This window comes from Delphinus delphis, chromosome 8 (genome assembly GCF_949987515.2).
Source record: "Delphinus delphis chromosome 8, mDelDel1.2, whole genome shotgun sequence".
In the NCBI taxonomy this organism is placed as follows: Eukaryota; Metazoa; Chordata; class Mammalia; order Artiodactyla; family Delphinidae; genus Delphinus; species Delphinus delphis.
Genome location: NC_082690.1, coordinates 39999836 through 40019289, shown reverse-complemented (window position 1 = coordinate 40019289; position 19454 = coordinate 39999836). Strand labels below are relative to the sequence as shown.

Below are 19454 nucleotides of genomic sequence, written 5' to 3'. Positions count from 1 at the left end.
ATCAAAGTTGTGTCCGTGTGTTGGCGGATGAGCATTTCGTTGGGAAGGGGGAGACTGATTTCCGTCGGATGTCACTGGGGGTCCCTGCCCATCAGAGCCAAAGAGCCACAGTTCTGTGGGCATCTCCTGCCGCCTCTTTGCATCCTTGAGGATCCCTGGGGCGCGCTGGCTCAGGAGGCTTCTAGGCTCCCAGCCCCAGGGACGGTTACTTCCCGTTTCCTCCGATTAAGCGGACCCGGTTCATACCCTTCAGTCTTGGGAGCGCGCGTCCCCGAGCCTGCGAGCGCAGACTGCAGAAACCAGGCGGTGCAAGTCCGGGTGCATCCCCGCGCCCGGCGCCGGGCCTGCGCAGCCATCTTCAGGGAGGAGGGTGAGAGGGAGGCGCGGCCTCGGGACGCGGACCCGCCCCTGCCGCCGGGGCCGCCCAGCTCGGCCCGCAGAGCGCTAGCTCAGCCGCGCCGCCCCCGGCTTCCGACTTCCCCGCGGCCCCGCTCGGCGGCCTCGCGCTCTCTCCGCCCGGCCCGCAGACGCGCCATGGGCCCCGCGCGCTGTTTGGCGCTGGGCGGCCTCCTCGCTCTGGCGGGGCTGTTGGAGGGCCGGCTCGTGAGCGAGCGGGAAGCCGGCTTCGGCGAATGCGACCGATTCTTCTATGCCGGGACCCCGCCCGCGGGGCTGGCGGCCGCTGCCCACGTGAAGATCTGTCAGCGCTCCGAGGGCGCCGAGCGCTTCGCCACCCTGTACAGCACCTGGGACCGTATCCCTGTGTACTCGGCGTTCCGCGCCGCGCGCCCCGCGCCCCTGGGAGCCGAGCAGCGCTGGCTAGTGGAGCCGCAGGTAAGCGAGGCGCTTCCCAAGCCCGGCCGTTGGGCTGGCCTCCCAGGGCACTTTGCAGACACCGTGAGCGGTAGGGCGGGGAAGGGCAGCCCCAGCCTTCGGTGCCAGCGTCGGGAAACCCGGGTTTCCACCCGCCCCACCGCGCCCCCGGAGTTACAGACTGCCTCGTCCCCTGTCAAAGCCACGGCCAGAGCTGGGCGATCTGTGAGCCTTGGCTTAAGCCTCAGGGGTCCGAGGCCCCCAGTGGGAGGTGGTTCTCTCTGCACTTCAGAGGAGACATCTGCAGTGTCTCATTCACTTCCTGAATAATGAGGACAGTGAGACGGAGACCCAAGAGACCACTCAAATCTTCGGGATGCCTAGGCTGGGAGCGCACAGGTCGTTGCCACAATTCTGTGGGATGGGTGGGTGAGTGGGCATTTTCATGCCCATTTTACAGAAGAGGAGATCAAGGCTCAGCGGGGCGATGAGACTTGCATAAAGATGGGGCAGGTCTTTTGGCTAGAAGTTCACTGCCCTTCCTACTAGGAAAAAGCTTTTCTTCTGCAGAGGCCACCTGAGCCTGAAAAGCCTTCCCTTCTGCACAGGACATTGAGTAAATTCGATCTGAAGTTAATGTTGGGTTAGGACAATGAAATAAAGGTATGGATTTTTAGAAATGCGATGGGATAGTTACAAATAGTAGGGACATTGACTACCTCCTACTAATGGGAAGAACAAACCTGTTTCTCCTGGCTCTTCATATCTATATTATCAGACCACTTGGAAATTGTGTCATCTCTCAGGGTTTTCTGTTTTGTCTGGTGAGAGTGAGCAGACACTCCAAGAGGCTCCCAGAGGTCCTGCTGAAGCTGCCTTCACACACCCTGCCCTAGGTCTGCGCAGCCAGCCTCCTGTGGAGAACACCCTGCCAGGCTCCCCTGTCCCAGCAACCAAGGACACCCGATCTGGGGGAGGAGCTGAACACTCAGCCCACCCATTCTTTTTTTTTTAAGAACTGGTTGACCTTGATCTTTTCTTGTTTTACTTTTTTTAATTGAAATATAGTTGACTTACATCAGCCTGCCCATTCTTGATGGCCACAGCTGCCTAGGCATTGTGAGCAGGGGACTGGCGTTCAGCTGTTTTATTCAGAGCCCTGGGTTGTAATTTCTATAGTATCATTCAGTTATTTCTGGCTCTAAGACCTTGACCAGCTCTCAGGCCATCTGCACCTCCGTCTCTTTACCTTCTCCACAGCCTGTTGATGTCAGAACCTTTGAGATCAGGCATGTGAAAAAGCCTTTGTAAAGTATACACACTTAAGGCATATAGTAACCTAAAGTTAGTTTGCCCCCATCTGCACCCCTAGAGCTCTCTGTGTTTCCCCCAGTTCCCCAGTATGCATGTGATTGCAGACCTGTGAGGAAAATAGATGACCTGGTCCTTTCTCACCGAGGATCTCATGGATGGCTTGGGGAGACAGAACGCACATGTGAGGAAGACGTGGGATGCATGCTGAACAAATTTCAGTTAAATCCAGAACTACCACATTTAGTAATCACCCACTGTGTGCCAGGCACTTGGGGTGCCAGGGGAACAGAGTGTAGCTCTGGGACTCAAAGGCTTCCTGGTCTGCTGGGTGACGAGGTGGTAACACCTCTGATTAGAGCCACGCTGCATGGGTTTAAGCCTCAGTTCTTCCACTGACTTGCTGTAAACTTGGGCTGGTTGACTTAGAGGTAATAACAGGGTGATTTTGAGGATTGAATGAATTACTCCATATAAGGTTCTCGTGCCTGGTATATCAGTCCTAGCTGTTATTATGACATAAGCAAAACATCCTCAGTTTAAAAGGGTAGAAGAAGTCTTATTAGATTTAATCCGTCTTGGAGGTGACGGGGTAAGCCTTTGGGTCAGGGTGACGTTTGTGCTTTACCTGAAAGGATGAGGCGGAGTTCAGAAGGGAGACAAGGACAAAGACATTCCCAGCAGAGGGGACATGCTGTGTGAGAAACGCATGGCTGAGTCAGGGATTAGTGTGTGGGGAGTGGTTGGAGCAGCTAAACCAGTACAAGTGAGTAGATGACTCAGTGAGCAGATGACTAAAGTGCTCAGAATAAAGAGGAGTGATGGAAGGGAGGGGTCGGGTATGAAGGAGTGATCAAGGAAGGTTTGGGGCCGGGGTGTGGAGCAGAGCCATTTATGCACTTATTGAAGGAGCCCGAAGGAGCATGACTCATTCAGCAGAGAGGAAACAGACAGAACTTCACATAGGCAGTGGAGACCGTGGGCCCTGGTAATGAGGGATAGGACTGGAGAGGTAAAATAGGATGCGGAAGGAGGAAGGAGCTGGTGGGGTGGGAGGGAATAATTCCAAATGGCAGCTCCAGAGGTGAGAGGTACAGTGGTTCAGAAAAGCACAGGAGACCAGAGTTCCCGACTGGGGAGGTGGGAAGGGCCCAGTGGCTGAGCACAACTGGAAGGATGCTTTTCTCTGCAAGACAGCTTTGTGCTGCCCGTCCCTTCCCACTGCAGTGTCCAGTCAAGTCAGCCAGGAGCCAGGGGCTATTAGGAAGGAGGCAAGGAAGGAGAGAGGGGGGGAGAAGCCGCCAGATTGCCATGCTGGCAGGCTCTGGAGCACACTGCAGCAAACCTGCCCCCCCCCCCCCCCCCCCGAGGCCTGCCTCCCAGCCAGTGTGCCCACTGCAGAAAGATGCTCAGGGCTCAACGTGGACTTCTGGCTGCTTCCAAGCACTCTGTAATGCTGAGTCACCTTGTGCCCACATCACCTCTTTAGGAAGTTAGTGTTACCAAGAGGCCCAGCAGATAGAGGAAGAGGCAGGGGACCAAAGGAGCTGGGTGCTTGCCTTCCGTAGTTAGTCAGGTAGGGCTGTTCTGACCCTGAAGCTCCTGAGGCTCAATTAAGGCAGCTTGCAAGGCTGTCCTGCAGTTTCCTTTTGGGGAGAGAAAAACAACAACAACCGAAAACCTCCTGAATCGAAGATGATAGAAACTGAAGTCACTCGTGCGTAAAACCTTTAGGGTGTTGTAAGCACTCTTGTGCTTAAAAACACAGGGACCCAGACTTCCACCCTGCAGAATGCAGTTTACAGGGGCCCCATGCCCTGGCTCCTGTCTGTAGTTCCAGCCTGTCTCCTACCCCTCCCCACCCTCATGTACTGTTCTAGCATTATCTAGCTGCCTGGAGTGCCTCTCATAAACCATTCTGTTGGTCACATTTGTTCCTTTGCTCACGCTGATTCCTTTTGCCCCAAATGCCCTTTCTACACTGCCCCCGTCTTGCCCCTCACTGCCTCCCTACTCCATCCTTTAAGACTGCCGAGGTGTCACCTCCTCCAGAAGGAAGAGCCCACCTGAGTGAGGTCCACTTCCTGAGTTAGGTCCACCCCACAGTGCTCCCTGTAATTTCTCTAGTTTTTTACTTACCACACTGTTTTATACCTACCTGCTTGTGGGTCCGTCTCTCCAGCGGAGAGACTGAGGGCTTGCATTTCTAGTGCCTAGGACATAGAAAGCACTCAGTAAGTGTTGAATAAAATCATTTGATGTTCGGAGGTTCAGTCAGGCAGCAGTGGGTGAGATATTCTGCTTGGGCTTCCTTGGTGGAGAGCTGCCTGCTTTAGAAGCTTGCCTCCCAGCTAACCAGCAGCCACTGTTCCAAACATATTCCATATGCAGAGCTGGAACCTTCCTCTAAATCCACCCCACCTGTTCTAGCTCCAGCCTTTGGAACTACCCCAGATGATTTCGATCTCTTTAGCATCAGATGACAGGATCCTGCATCTGAGGGGCCTTCTGAAGGACATAATGAGAACTTTAAAAGGAAGCGGAGGGACTTCCCTGGAGGTCCAGTGGTTAAGACTTTGCCTTCCAGTGCAGGGGGGTGCAGGTTCAATCCCTGGTCGGGGAGCCGAGATCCCACATGCCTCCTGACCAAAAAACCAAAACATAAAACAGAAGCACTATTGTAACAAATTCAATAAAGACTTTAAAAATGGTCCACATCAAAAAAAATTTTTAAAAAAGAAAACAGAGGAGACAGAGGGCTGTTGTGGGTTTTATGTGGAATGTGGTCACCTTTAAATTGAGAATGGGGAGAAGGCAAGAAAGAGATGAGACAGTGTGTCCCTATTAGCAGGACAGAGATGGTCCGGAGGGTTTGCAGTCAAAATTGAGAACTGGGTTCTGGCTTAGTACAGGGAGCCTCAAACCTTTTAGTTGCTCAGCTCATTTCTGTTTAATGGAAGAATTTTTGGATAAGGTACTAGTGATGCCTTTGCGAAGGATGTTGTCAGTTCACGCTAGAAGCGAACGTATAAGACCCTGTCATTTTTAAAAAAGTTTTTTTTTGGGGGGGCCATGCCATGTGGCATGTGGGATCTTAGTATCCCGACCAGGGATCAAACCCGTGCCCCCTGCCGGGGGAGTGCAGAGTCTTAACCACTGGACCGCCAGGGAAGTCCTCAAGACCCTGTCATTTTGTAAACGTGAATATTGGAAGGAACTGGTTTTATATTCTGCTTATACTTCTTTAATCTTACAAAAATACTGTGAGGTAGATCTTATTCTCTTCATTGTAGAAATGAGGAAACTGGCTCAGAGAGGTTAATTGTTGTGCCCAAGGCCACACAGCTTGGATTTGAACTCATGACTAGTTGCTCCTAGTCCGGAGCTCTTTTGATGAACCATGGAGATCTTTGACTTCCCATGGATCCACTGCATTAATGGTCATAGGACTTCAATTCTCATCTTTTATATGGAAATCTTAATTTCTACTCCATTTCTCTTTCCCAACAGTCGTAGGACAAGTCAGAGCACATATCTGGCCACGTGAATGTTGCTTAGGTGTCAGTGGCTCCGGAGAGAAGCAGATAGTCCTGCTAACGGCAAAAGTATTTTCCTAAAGGGCCCAATGAAGTCATATTTCAAATCTTAGTAAATGTATGTGAACAGTTGTCACAGCTAGAACCTCGATTAAGTCCTTAATTTTTAATTTCCATCAGTGGCTTCTTGCTTGCACTTCCTGAAACTGTTTGACACACTGTTTCATTTGTTCTAACATCAGCCCTCTTTTAATTGTGTCAGAGAACAGATATAAAGAAGATATCATACACATCTCTGGGTAAGGGACACAGCAAACAGGACAATTCTGATTCTTCCTTCCTCGTTAAGAAACGTGACTTTAGGGGCTTCCCTGGTGGCGCAGTGGTTGAGAGTCCACCTGCCGATGCAGGGAACACGGGTTCGTGCCCGGCTCCGGGAAGATCCCACATGCCGCGTAGTGCCTGGGTCCGTGAGCCACGGCCGCTGAGCCTGCGCGTCCGGAGCCTGTGCTCCGCAACAGGAGAGGCCACAAGAGTGAGAGGCCGCATACCGCAAAAAAAAACGAAAACAAAAACAAAAAAAAAACAAAGAAAAAAAACATGACTTCAGATCCCTGCTCTGCCACTTACAATCTGTGTGATCAGATTCTTCCAGTCCTATTTTTCTGATCTGTTCATTAAAGATGATAACAGTGTTGACTTCACAGAGTGGTCGTGACACATAAACGAGATAACACACATAAGCACGCAGCATAGAACCTGTAATATGGTGAGGTCTTAATAAATAGTAATGTGTACACTAGTAAGGTCTTACTCTAATAGATGTTAAACACGCACACATGAATGCAATGTTGGATTAGATAGGCAACTCCTGCAATTCCACAGATCTCGCCAACAACCTAAAACATCCAACTGTGTATCTTCTCAAATGCTCGGTATATGTCCCACATTCACATGATAGGTGCTCAGAAGGTACATGGTGAGAGATTGAATGAATGGACGATGGAATGGACAGGTGGATGGGTAGATGGATTTAGGTGATTGGAAAAACAAAAACAAAACAGGTGCCAGAGGCACCTCCACCCTCCTAGACCTGAGCAACCAAGAGGGGTGTTGTCATAAGACGAACAGTGAGCAATTGCATTCCAGCCTACTCTGCTAAGCCCGAGGAGGGCCAGGAAGCGCCGGGCTCACAGGGATGGTTCCAAAATCAATTGCTCACAATTTCTTCCTTACTGGAGTGCAGATAGTAAAAACAGCAGTCATACATGCTACCCTTCACTCCATTTTTCTCCTTTTCTGGCTTTTTCTTCATCTTTGAATTTAGTGTTTCCATCTGATTCGTGGTCATTCTCAGAAGCGAGTTAGGGTACTTGCCCTGTATCGGCAGAACATTTTAGTGATGTTTTGTCCTGGAACAGTCTAGTGGTGATGGAGCTGTGCACCATTCTTTCAGCCCAGACTTAAATTTGGACAATCCAGGAAAGGAACTATCATTTACTCATCCCTTACTGTGTGCAAGGATCTTCACAAATTAACTCATTCACAGAACAACTCTAGGTCCTATGACCCATGGTTTATAGTTTAGGAAACTGAGGTTCAGCATTGTTAAATAACTTATCCAAGGTCACAAAGCTGCTAGATGGCAAAGTCTGGATTGGAGCTTATGGCTGTCCCACTCCAGAGCTCTTAGCTCTCTTTCTGCTGTACCATGCTGCTTTCCACTGACAATATCAGTATTTTCTCTCCGGATTCCAAATTGACTGATTTGTTATTTTATTTTATTATTATTATTTTTTTAATGTGGTACGCGGGCCTCTCACTGTTGTGGCCTCTCCCGTCGCAGAGCACAGGCTCCGGACGCGCAGGCTCAGCGGCCATGGCTCACGGGCCTAGCCGCTCCGTGGCATGTGGGATCCTCCCGGACCAGGGCACGAACCCGTGTCCCCTGCATCGGCAGGCGGACTCTCAACCACTGCGCCACCAGGGAAGCCCTGTTATTTTATTTTTATTTTACTGAACTAATCCAGTTCTTTGGATGATGTCTGGCTTGGCTTCTAACACACCATCCTGGAAATCTCAGTTATAGCTCATGGTGATTGAATGGAGCATTCCTTGAGGGATAAAGATTTTATTTGTTGGGCTTTAATTCCTCTTCCTTTTAAACTGTCAGCTGTACAAGCGGAAATATGAGAAAATAAGTCCTCCCGTTTGCCAGTAGCTTTCACTGCCAGTGATCTGATCTCGCTCCTAGAATTCCTGTTAGTTCAAAAATGTTTTTCCTTCATGTTGTGTATCATGTCTCCTGAGTGGTCACGTACCCTTTTGGTTAGTAGAACTTGACATCTATGGCAGCAATAATTCCTTGCCTGCTGACATATCTATTTGGCCACTGAAAGGAAGGAGAAACAAAAAAGAAACTAACTCATAGGGTGAACCCAAAATAGAAGCACCATTTAGTAGTCCAGTCATGCTTTTATTTACCCAGTGCCTGACAGACGTGTGGCTCATTCAAAGGAGGTCAAATGAGGGCATTTAATATTTTTAATCAAAACTGAAAATATGAGTACTTCACCTTTTGCAGAGTAAATAGTTGGATGAAATAGGATTTGAAAACATAAATTAGATTACATGTTCCAGTTGACTTGCAAGGTGCGGTTGAATTGCCCAGGATGCATGATTGAACAGGGACCATGTAAGGAAATGGCCACTGTTTATGTATCTGAAAGACTGGGCATCCATCATAGTCTCAGGACACACGGAAACACAGGGAAAGGAAAACTGGGTTTATGAACCAGAAAAAGATCTTTTGTCATTCTTGGATATTTGTGTTGTATCTGGAACCATGGAACCCATGATAACATTGGACACCTCCTTCACAACCAAGTGGACCGTTCGGGGTGGTTGATGGTCTTGCTTCTGCTCCTCCGTTGACAGACTTCACCCCTCTAATCCCTACCGTCTGCACCCTGAGATCCAAGCTGCGACCATCTTCATCCAGGCCTCTGCAAAACAGCTTCCTGACTGGCTAACGCATCCCACCTAGGTCTCCACCTGGAAGCCAGAGAAATTCAAAACATTCATCTCATTGTATCTCCAGTGGCCTCACTGGAAACGCTTCAGGGCTCCCCATTTCTCTTCAGATAAAGACAAGTCCTTATCAGGGTCTCCAGAGTCCTGCGTGGTTGGTCTCCCATTCCCCTTCTGGCCTTATCTGGCGTCACACATTGCCAGGCCTTAACCTCCTGCCACTTTGGCTTCTTTCTATTTTGTTTTTGTTTTTGTTGTTTTTTTATTTCTATGTTCTCTCCCATCATAGGACCCTTGTACCCGCTGGGCTTTTTTGTCTTCCGTGATATTCCCACCTAGGTCAACTGCCCATAATACTCTCTACCAAACACACGTTTCTTTGCTAGTGTGGTACAGTAATACATTTGTTGCGTGACTGATTGAGTGCCCCCGATTAGACTGTAAGTTCCATGAGTGCAGGGCTCAGGCCTGTCATACTCACCATCGCATCCTCATTGCTTAACACACTGGCCAGCAACCTTTTCTGTAAAGGGCCAAATAGTAAATAGTTTAGACTTTGGGGCCATATGGTCTCTTCTGCAACTATTCAACCCAGCTGTTCTAGCACAAAAGCAGCTGCAGACGATGCGTAAATGAGTAGGTGTGACTATGTTCCAAGAAAACTTTATTTATGCAACAGGTGGTGGGTCGGCTTTGGTGCACAGGCTGTAGTTTGCCAACTCCTGGTCTAGCATGATGCCAGCACTGAGTAAGTGCTTAATAAATGTTGTTGAGTTGTGAGCATCCAGCAGATATGGGTTGAACACCAGCGGTGAAATCTGAAAGCTTTGCAGTCTTATTCCTATCATGGCATGGCAGCCTTAGATCTAGACCTACAGACAGTTTCCTTGAACCTTTTTAATGGGGTGCTGGTGGTGGTTCTTTATCATATTTAGGGGTTTTTTTTTAGGATTATAAAAGTAATATGTGCTTATGGTAAAAAGATTCTTCTGAGCATTTTGGAAGTATATAAAGAAAAAGATCCGCTTTTCACAGATAGCCAATCTTCACAGTTTGTGTGTTTGGGTGTATGTGTGTGTGTAACATTCCAGAAATTTCCATTACATATAGAGAGATGTGCACTCTCACATCCTTTATTGTAGTCAAGGCTTAGCACCCTTTTGGACTCTGTGAAGCCACATCTAACGAGCCTCTCAAACAGCACACTTTTTGATGAGCAAGTCTGCACAGAAACATAAACAATTGGTCTCATTAAGCATTTTCGCTAGAAATAGAAGGCCTGGGGACTTGAAATGCAAAGTCTATTTCATCAGCTTTTTCTCTCAAGTCTGTATCATGTATAACTGACTGATGGCCTGAAATAATCCTGCTTTCTTCCCCCTCTCCTCATTCCTGAGCACAGGAGGTGTTATCCTTCTCCTCTTATAGAAGAGACGGGGGCCCGGGGAGTCACTGGTCTGCCCGAGGTCACAAGGCCAGTAAGTGACAGAGCTGACAGATCTCCTCATTTCTAATCTGGTATTCTGTTCGGTCACTAAACCCTGCTGCCAAGTAGTCTCACCTTTACAGGAACTTGAAAAGCTCACGAAACCCAAGAGAAGAGGTCAAAGAAATGGAAATGATTTTGCCTGGGGGCAGATTTACTAGCCTCTGAGGATATGTGTGACACAACATTGAGAAGCAGATGCTGTCTCTTTTGTGCTAAAGACAAGAGGTCTTAAGCTTCAACAGCTTGAGGAGGATTGAGGTTGGATGCAAATAAATCATTTCCTGACATGAGAGCTATGATGCTGTGGAAAAGGGTCCAAGGGCTATCAAGTCCCCTTCTCTAATGATCTTTAAGATGAAGGGTACGTTTTGCCTGTTGGCTTTGGAGAAGGGCCATGTCTTATAGTTAGTTACTATCTTGTGTGGAGATTATCTATGCGCCTTCCCCAGTTTTCAGATGAGGGTGATGCATAACTGAGTTGATAGTGAGTGGTACCTCATAGGCTGCCGTTCTGCACCCAGGGAGCTCTTTGACCAGGCTTGTCACTGCCCTTGCTTTTCTGCTTCCATATCGGATGCCCTTCTGCTCCTGGGGCTTCCTGCCCCAGGCCAGTCAGAGCCTAGGAGTTTCCTTTCACTTATTTACATCATAAATGTGGTCACAGCCAATCAGCAACAAGAGTTCATCATCAATTTGTTCTCTTCTCTGTCAATGAATTGGGGTTTAAGAGGTAGGCATGCAATTAGAGGGATCTTCAGGGGCAGAAACAAGCTCACCCTGTTTATTATCTGTTCATCCCTTTATTCATTCCGGGGCAGCAGGGGGAGAATGTTAGCGTTGCAAAGGCTGAGTCCCCAGACCTCGGCTGCTTGTTGATCCTTTTATCAGTGTTGTTATTGTCGTCAGCATCACAACCATTTATTGAGTTCTTGGGTCTAAGCCCAGAAATAGGAACCCACGATGTGCCCTGCCCTCAGGTGTCTTGTTAACGTAGTCGGGAAGGCAGACCAGGCATAAGAAGTGGTTTACTGAACTCTTTCCCACCAGACTCTTAGGCCTGAAGGGGCGAGGATTGGGCATATGGAGTTGTTAAGAAGATTGGTTTTATAGTGAGACAAAACTGGGCTGAGTCCCAGCTCTGTCAGTTACCAGCTGGTTGACCTTGGAAATGTTACTGAATCTCATGGATTCAGTCCTCATCTGTGGCCTGGAGCTCATAAATCATTCCTACCCTGTGGATGAGTTAGGGCGGTTCAGTATGATTGCGCTGTGTCTACACTCTCAATACGTGTATGTTAAGCATGTGGAATGAATAAGTAACCTTTGCTTCCCAGCCAGCGCCTGCCTTGGAGACAACCAGGATGAGGGTTACCGTGCCCTTAGGTCTGACCCAGTGTTATTGCTGAAATGCCCTTACTTCCCCCGTACTCCTGCTTCATTGCTGCCTTGCCTGTGACAGGTCTCCACTTTTTCTGAGTTCAGCTGTTCCTGCACTATCATCTGTGTTCCTTTTCCCATTGATACTCTCTGTTGAAGAATTTAGTAGAAGTGCCTTCTCTCAGTCCCCGGGTGCCCCTCTGATCTGTTCCAGATCTTCTGCAACCAAGGCACACGTGTCTCTTCCTTTGTGCCCGAGATTTAATCCAGGTGTCTAGATGGTTCGGTTCCTGGCCTGCAAAGTCCCTGCCCCGATTCACTTGGGTTCTCATAAGAGTAAGACTCCTGAGGTTTCAGGCTTTTTTTTTTTTTTTTTTTTTTTTTTTTTGCGGTACGTGGGCCCCTCACTGTTGTGGTCTCTCCCGTTGTGGAGCACAGGCTCCGGACGCGCAGGCTCAGCGGCCATGGCTCACGGGCCCAGCCGCTCCGCGGCATGTGGGATCTTCCTGGACCGGGGCACGAACCCGCGTCCCCTGCATCGGCAGGCGGACTCTCAACCACTGCGCCACCAGGGAAGCCCGTCAGGCTTTTTGATCCATGAATCATAAGCTTACCCAGGCTTATCCGGGTGAAGGGCAGGACCGTTGTACGAGATCACTGGTAAATTCACAGGCACAGGAACAGGCCTCAAAGGATCCAGAACAGGGAAGCTTCTAGAAATCAAACAGCCCCACAGAGTCTTCAGGATCTTTCTCCCACCCTCCTCTGTCTTTTCTCTCTTAACGAGTTCTTCTGCTTTCCCATGGGTCAGGCTGGCTGCCAGTCCTAACGTCCATCTAGCAACCTTCACACCCTGACTGTTGTCAGGCTTTGAGCTTCTTGTATCGAGAACCCAAGAGAGCCATCTGGTAGGCTGCTGTCCCTACCAGGCTGGCTGTCCCTTGGTTATGCCTGGCAAGGAGGTGGGTAGGAGAGGGTCATGTGCTAAGAAATACCACTCTTTTAGAGATAGTGTCAGAAGTACTTGGTTAATTTAGAAGTAGGGGTTGAATGTGGTGCATTGGCTGACAGGGTAGGCATACCTGGTGGTTGGCTGGGAGAGCCCAGAGTGGGCAGCCAGATTAGACTACTCAAGGGACCCTCACTACTCAACAGAACCCATTCTGCATACCAACCATGTGTGTAATTCATGCTACGAAAGGCCCCGGGGTGGGTGTGATCTCCTAGGACTGGGTGAGCTGGGGTTTTGGGAAGGCTCTTACTGAGGCTATATCAGCCAGGGTCTGGGAAGGAAACAGGTGGAACTCTCAAAGTAGTTTAACTGACAGAATTGAATGAAGAAACTATTTGCCGAGAATTAAGGGAGGCGACAAGATATGGTGAAGTACCCAGGGCCTAGCCGTTGCAGGAAGCTGTCACCATCCCAGGCCTGTGGGGTCAGCGGGGAGCTGGGGAGAGCTGTGACTGCAGAGGAACTCAGCCAGAGCCAGGACCACAGCAACCAGGTGGGAAGGGAGCAAGGGAATACATCCTCTCTCTTCCCTGCTCCCACGGGCTGCCCCAGTCAGAAGCCAGAGGGCCAGAGAGCTCAGATGATGTGGTCCCGAGAAATCAGCCTCCTGGGACACAGAGCAGAGCACAGGAGAGTGGAGAGTGGATCTGGGGGGGCCAAAGGAGACCACCCAACACAGGAGCGGTGAGGTTGGAGCTGGGCCCGGGCACCCAGCTAGCATATAAGTAGCGGAGTGGAATGGTGAAGGCCCCCCTCCACCAGCGTTGACAGGGGCAGCAGTACAGAGGGAAGCAGGGCAGCATTTACATCACAACCATGTAACTGACTCGGCTGGGGGACAGGGATTGTCCTTTTCTGGTTGAATGTAAGGGAAGACTTGAGAGAGGAGGTTGGAGAAATTGGGGGTGGGGGGAGTCATGACTATGCTAGTTTGTCATTTAACCCGGAAGTATAGGATGCTACTGAAGATGTTAGAAAGAGCAGTGAGGTATGACCCGAAAAGTATAAATCAGCAAAAAGAGACTTCTCACTTCACATAGGAATAAGGCAGGAAATTCATGGTTATCCATCTTGGGGATCAGAATATTAGCTGCTCTGATGGGTGCAGGATCCAAATGGCCCTGTAGTACTTTATTCTCTTTCTTGGCATTATCATCCCAGCTCTTGTGCTTTGTGGATAATACCTCTTGGAAAGTATTAATAGCCTGTGAATAAATTAAGCCCAGCTGGGCCACTGCCAGAAAGGATGTAGTAAGCAATTGTGTTTCACTGCTGTCCATGGGCCCCCTGCATCAGCATCACTTGGGGTGGTGGTTAAAAATGCACTTTTGGGCCTTCCCTGGTGGCACAGTGGTTAAGAATCCACGTGCCAATGCAGGGGACACGGGTTCGAGCCCTGGTCCGGGAAGATCCCACATGCCGCGTAGCAACTAAGCCCGTGCACCACAACTACTGAGCCTGCAGTCTAGAGCCCGCAAGCCACAACTACTGAGCCTGTGTGCCACAACTACTGAAGCCTGCGTACCTAGAGCCCGTGCTCCGAAACAAGAGAAGCCACCGCAGTGAGAAGCCCGTGCACCGCAACGAAGAGTAGCCCCCGCTCGCCGCAATCAGAGAAAAGCCCTTGCGCACCAATAAAGACCCAACACAGCCAAAAATAAAATAAATAAAAATAAAAAACTTTTTTTAAATGCACTTTTGAGCCCCACCCCAGGCCTACAGAATACACCTCTGGTGTGAAGTACACAAATCTACGTTTTTAAATGATTTATTTTTTATTTTTTGGCCGCGCTGCGCAGCATGAGGGATCTTAGTTCTCCGACCAGGGACCAAGTTGCTTCTAATACAGATTGAATTTGGAGAACTCTAGATTTAAGGAAATATCACTAATTTGTTGTAATAGCTGTCCAGGCAGGGGCTTAATTCCACCAGACACAAAGGAGAATCTGATAGGGATCCAGACCAGGGGTTCTCCATTTAGAATCACCTGGAAAACTTTTTAAAAAACATCGTGGGGCTTCCCTGGTGGCGCAGTGGTTGAGAGTCCGCCTGCCGATGCAGGGGACACGGGTTCCTGCCCCGGTCCAGGAAGATCCCACATGCCGGGAAGATCCCACATGCCTCGGAGCGGCTGGGCCCGTGAGCCATGGCCGCTGAGCCTGCGCGTCCGGAGCCTGTGCTCTGCAACGGGAGAGGCCACAACAGTGAGAGGCTTGCGTACCGCAAAAACAAAAACAAAAACAAAAAAAACCACATTGTGCTGATCTCCAAGCACTACCCCCCCCCCCACCTTAAGCTTTTTAAAGCTTCCAGGTGATTCTAAGAACCTCTGATCTCTGAACACAGAAGGTGGAAAAAATTAGAAGTGGAGATGTCTCAGTTTAACTGACTTGTTTGAATTCTGTAACACATTGTCAAATGCTAAGAATAATTGCTCTGGAAAAGAAAACAAGAGCACAGAATGGAAAACTGGCTTCAGTGAGTGAAGAGGAAGATGACCAGGGGTGTTGTAACTTGAGAAGGTACCGGAGGTCTGGAGAGGTCTTAAAGGCGCCCGCGCACTTTCTCAGGCTCCCGGGAGGAGCAACTGGAGGTGCTCCGCGGGAATTTGTTTGCTCTCGAGGCCGCCCCCTGGCCTCTTCTCAGGCCTCCCTTGCCTGTACCCAGTGCCAGTTTAGGATTGGGGCATTTTTTTTGAACCTCCCCCCTTTCATTTTTATTTTTTCAAATTCTGAAGACAGAGGAAGGTCTGAAATGGAAGTGCAGCATCCTTTCATTCCCTCCTCTGTTACACCACCTTCCGACTTAGGAGGAGAGAACTCTTAGGCCCTTTGTCTCCCTTCTGCACGGTTCACCCCACACAGACATGCGCCACGCGCCTACGATGTGCGCAGCACAAGGACAGCTGGAGACGCTTCCTCCTCCCCAAAGGCAGGGAGGTGTGTGGGCAGCTTGGGGAGCCCAGAGGAAGGGTGATTCAGGGGGAGGAAGGCTGTTCAGGAAATGGAAAGCCCTGCATTTCTCATTCCTTATTAAAAAAAAAAAAAAGGAAAAAGCATCCTTCTAATTCTTCTAAAGCTGTTTCTGTTCCTAAGAGGATAAAGAATATTTTAGATGCCAAGCAGGGAGGATTTTTTTTTTTTTTTTTTTTTCTGAAATGGGTGGGTCGGAACTCTGCTTACTTCTTTCCTGAGAGCTGAAAGGCCTGGTGGTTTATTCCTCCCCAAACGTCCTTCCGCGGCTCTTGTGGCCCCTCTGGCCTCTTGTTTCTTTTCTGAAAGGCAGCTCTTTCCCAAGCTGGGTATTTTTCGTGGTGGGTCCTCAGATCTAGTTCATTCTTACTTGTGGGAGTGTGCAGAGGGCCTGTCTGCAGCGTCCAGCTCCAGCTCTGATAAGATTATCTGATGTTCCGATTTCAGCTGCAGTTTTAGTTCCTTGTAAGGGGGGGCCCTCTGACCCACCTGGTGATGGGCAACAGGGTGACAGCAACTCTTAAATGTCTGTGTGTGTGTGTATCACAGTTCACACAGCAGAAACAAAATTGGAACACCCGCTGTTCCACTCGTCTAATGATTTAACTCTGGTTGAAAAATAAAACAGACCCCAAAGGGAATAGCCTCTCTGTCCCCACAGAGTTGGATGGGAGCTCACTAGGTCTCCCCCATCACAGGATCTTGTCTGAATCATTCCCAGCATGTGCTTATCTAGCTGCAGCCTAAGATTCTGCTGAGGAAGGAAACTCCACCCTTCCCAGGGCGAATCAGTGCAAAGTTTCACCACCATTTTTTTTTTTTTTTTGCGGTACGCAGGCCTCTCACTGTTGTGGCCTCTCCCGTTGCGGAGCACAGGCTCTGGACGCGCAGGCTCAGCGGCCATGGCTCACGGGCCCAGCCTCTCCGCGGCATGTGGGATCTTCCCGGACCGGGGCACGAACCCGTGTCCCCTGCATCGGCAGGCAGACCCTCAACCACTGCGCCACCAGGGAAGCCCCTCACCACCATTTTGATCATCCTTCTTGAGGACCAACTTTCCCAGGGGGAAATCCTGGAGCAGAACTAGAGGACAGTCCATTTTCTCTGGAGCCCCTCTTTTCTTGTCTGCAAATTGGAGGAAATCATATGTTCATGTGTAGGTTATTGTGGAGCTCAAGGGAGATAATTCTTTCAATGTGTCGCAATTAGCTCACTGGTGTAAAGGGCAGACCCTTCCCCACTTTGTCTTTGGAGATCAGCCTGCCCAACAGGATGGTTCCCTCATGTTCCACAGTCCTCAGCACTGTCCGCACTCCTGGCAGCCGCTCATCAGCAGCAGGGCCCCCCTCGACCCCTGCACCTGCCAGCTGCTGACACAACGCACCCAGTCTTCTCCCCGAGCCAGACTTGCTTCTCACTGCACTTGCTTGGTCCCCTCACATCAGCAGGGCCATTAGCTGTCACCTGCAACCCTTGGCCCCGTCCCATCCGGACACCGACAAGTGCCGAAGCTTCATGTTTGTGTCCTGCAGAGCACTGCCCCTGTCCACAGCAGCTTCCTTTCCCCCTCCCCAACCAGTGACAAATTCCCCCATTGCAAATCTGTACCAGGTGACATTGGTCCCTGAGGTGTGTGTGGATTTCGCAGCCCAGGAACCCTCAGGGACAGGGGCTTCTGTTCACTGGCCCCCTGCCCCTCCAGCCCGTCACCTTGTCATCGTCCCTGTGAGATGCTCTCAAGCCCCAAGATGCTCCCTTGTACGGAGACCTAGGTAGCCCCACCCTCCCGATGCCCCCTCTTCCTTGGATGCAGGTGGGGGGCTGGAGGACAATCTTCGCTTAAACCTGTAAGCCCTGCTTCTCCAGCTAAGGCTGCCTTCACGTAAAAACTTCTCAAACGGAGGTCTGTCTGCAGCCTCCTCTTGCCCATATCCAGTCACTTCCACCACCTGTCTTCCTTCCTGAGCCCCCTGTGGAAATCGCCCTTTGAAGCCTCACTAATGACACTTTAATCATCAGGGCCCCCAGGCTTTGTCTCCATCCTTCCCTTTCCTCTCCGAGCAGCTGCCACACACTGATCCTCCTCTCGGAGAAGCTTTGTCCTCCCTTGACTTTCATGTGACACTAGAAGATTAATTCTCCTAGGCTCCATCAGTTTCCCAGTTGCCCCTTCATCCCCTCCCTCCCCTCCCCCCCATCCTCTAGCCTGGCTTCCCTGTGGCTTTTGGCCTCTCTTCTTCACTTAGAGGCATGGGCAGGGCTAGGAGCTTTTGATTCTGTGATGATGCTGGGCATAGGCTTGGCTCTGCCACTTATGAATTGGGTGAGCTTGTAGCTGTCACTTACCTGAGTTTTAATTTTCCCGTGTGTAAAATGGAGATGATGATAATACTTACGTGATAGGGTTGTATGAAGAGCCAATGGGATGCAGCAGTGCAGTGTTTTCTAAATGATAGTCATTTGCAGACCTGCTTCACAAGAGTCATCCTATACTAGCATTTACTTGAAATTTGGTCTTTGCATTGACTTTAAATCAACTCATTGGAAAATAAATTTAGTCTTATCCTAAATAATCATATCCATGAAATCATGTGTAGGAAATGCTGGTTATATCTTTCCCAGAACACGTTAAACATAAATGCATAACTATTAAAATATCAATAGAAACATCCATTGGTTCACTTCTCATTGTCCACAAGGCACCATGGGGTTACATGCACTGCAGTGCAAGTCTTTTTTTTTTTTTTTTAAGATTTATTTATTTTTACCTATTTATTTATTTTGGCTGTGCCAGGTCTTAGTTGTGGCATGCAGGATCTTTGTTGAGGCACACGGGACTTTTTTTTTTTTTTTTTTTTTTGGCCGCATTGGGTCTTCGTTGCTACGTGCAGGCTTTCTCTAGTTGCGGTGAGCAGGGGCTACTCTTCATTGCGATGCTCGGGCTCTAGGCATGTGGGCTTCAGTAGTTGTGGCACGCGGGCTCAGTAGTTGTGGCTCTTGGGCTTGGTTGCTCCGCAACATGTGGGATCTTCCCACACCTGGGTTCGAACCCGTGTCCCCTGCATGGGCAGGCGGATTCTTAACCACTGTGCCACCAGGGAAGTCCCACATGGGATCTTTTAGTTGCGGCATGCAGACTTCTTAGTTGTGGCACGTGGATTCTTAGTTGTGTCATGTGGGATCTAGTTCCCCAACCAGGGATCGAACCCAGGCCCCCTGCATTGGGAGCATGTCTTACCCACTGGACCACCAGGGAAGTCCCCTACAGTGCAAATCTCATGTGAGTCACACCACAGTGCCTGGACCCCAGAAAGCGTGTGCATCAGGTTGAGCCTTTGTAACTCCTCTGTGGCCAATCTCACCTTTGTGCCCAAGCTCCAGTTCTGTATCTCCAGCTGCTATCAAATATTTCTGCCTGTCAATGTAGTCTCCTCTAAAGATCAGCCTGTCCAGTTTCCCTCCACTGCCCCTCATTTCCGGGTGACCTTGGATCCAGCCTTGGACATCATCTTTTACCTTCCACGGACTCTCCTGCATCAGCCTTCACATCCCGACGCTCCTTCCTTCCAGAATCTTGCACATGTCCTTCCCTATCCATTCCCTCAGCTGCCTTGTGGTCCAGGCTTTCCTGGCCAGTGCCAGCAGGTGTATATCTCCCTGGAATTATACATCCCTAATGACGCTCCAGCCTCAGAAGCCATCAGGGAATGTCCCCTGTGTACAGGTCAAGTTTAGACTTGAAAGCATAGCATTGAAAACACACAGAAAGCAGAACGGAGCAGTAGTGCGTTAAGGTCGCTGAGGTCACACCATGTGGGTTTGCGACCTCACCCTCCCTCACCGAAAGTGTGACATCCTCACGCTACTCAAGGACTGAGCCTCAGTTACCTGTTCTACAAAGGAGGTCATAGGGC

General features: G+C 49.7%; 1 protein-coding gene across 1 annotated transcript in view; it reads left to right on the top strand.

Annotated features, from left to right (window-relative positions):
* The first annotated feature begins 469 nt into the window (after positions 1 to 469).
* Positions 470 to 19454, top strand: part of ENDOD1 (endonuclease domain containing 1) — a 31269-nt gene continuing 12284 nt past the window's right edge. Inside the window, exon 1 of the mRNA XM_060018085.1 lies at positions 470 to 834. Coding sequence (XP_059874068.1) covers positions 535 to 834 — 300 coding nt within the window. The 5' untranslated portion in view covers positions 470 to 534. The remainder of the gene's footprint in view (positions 835 to 19454) is intronic.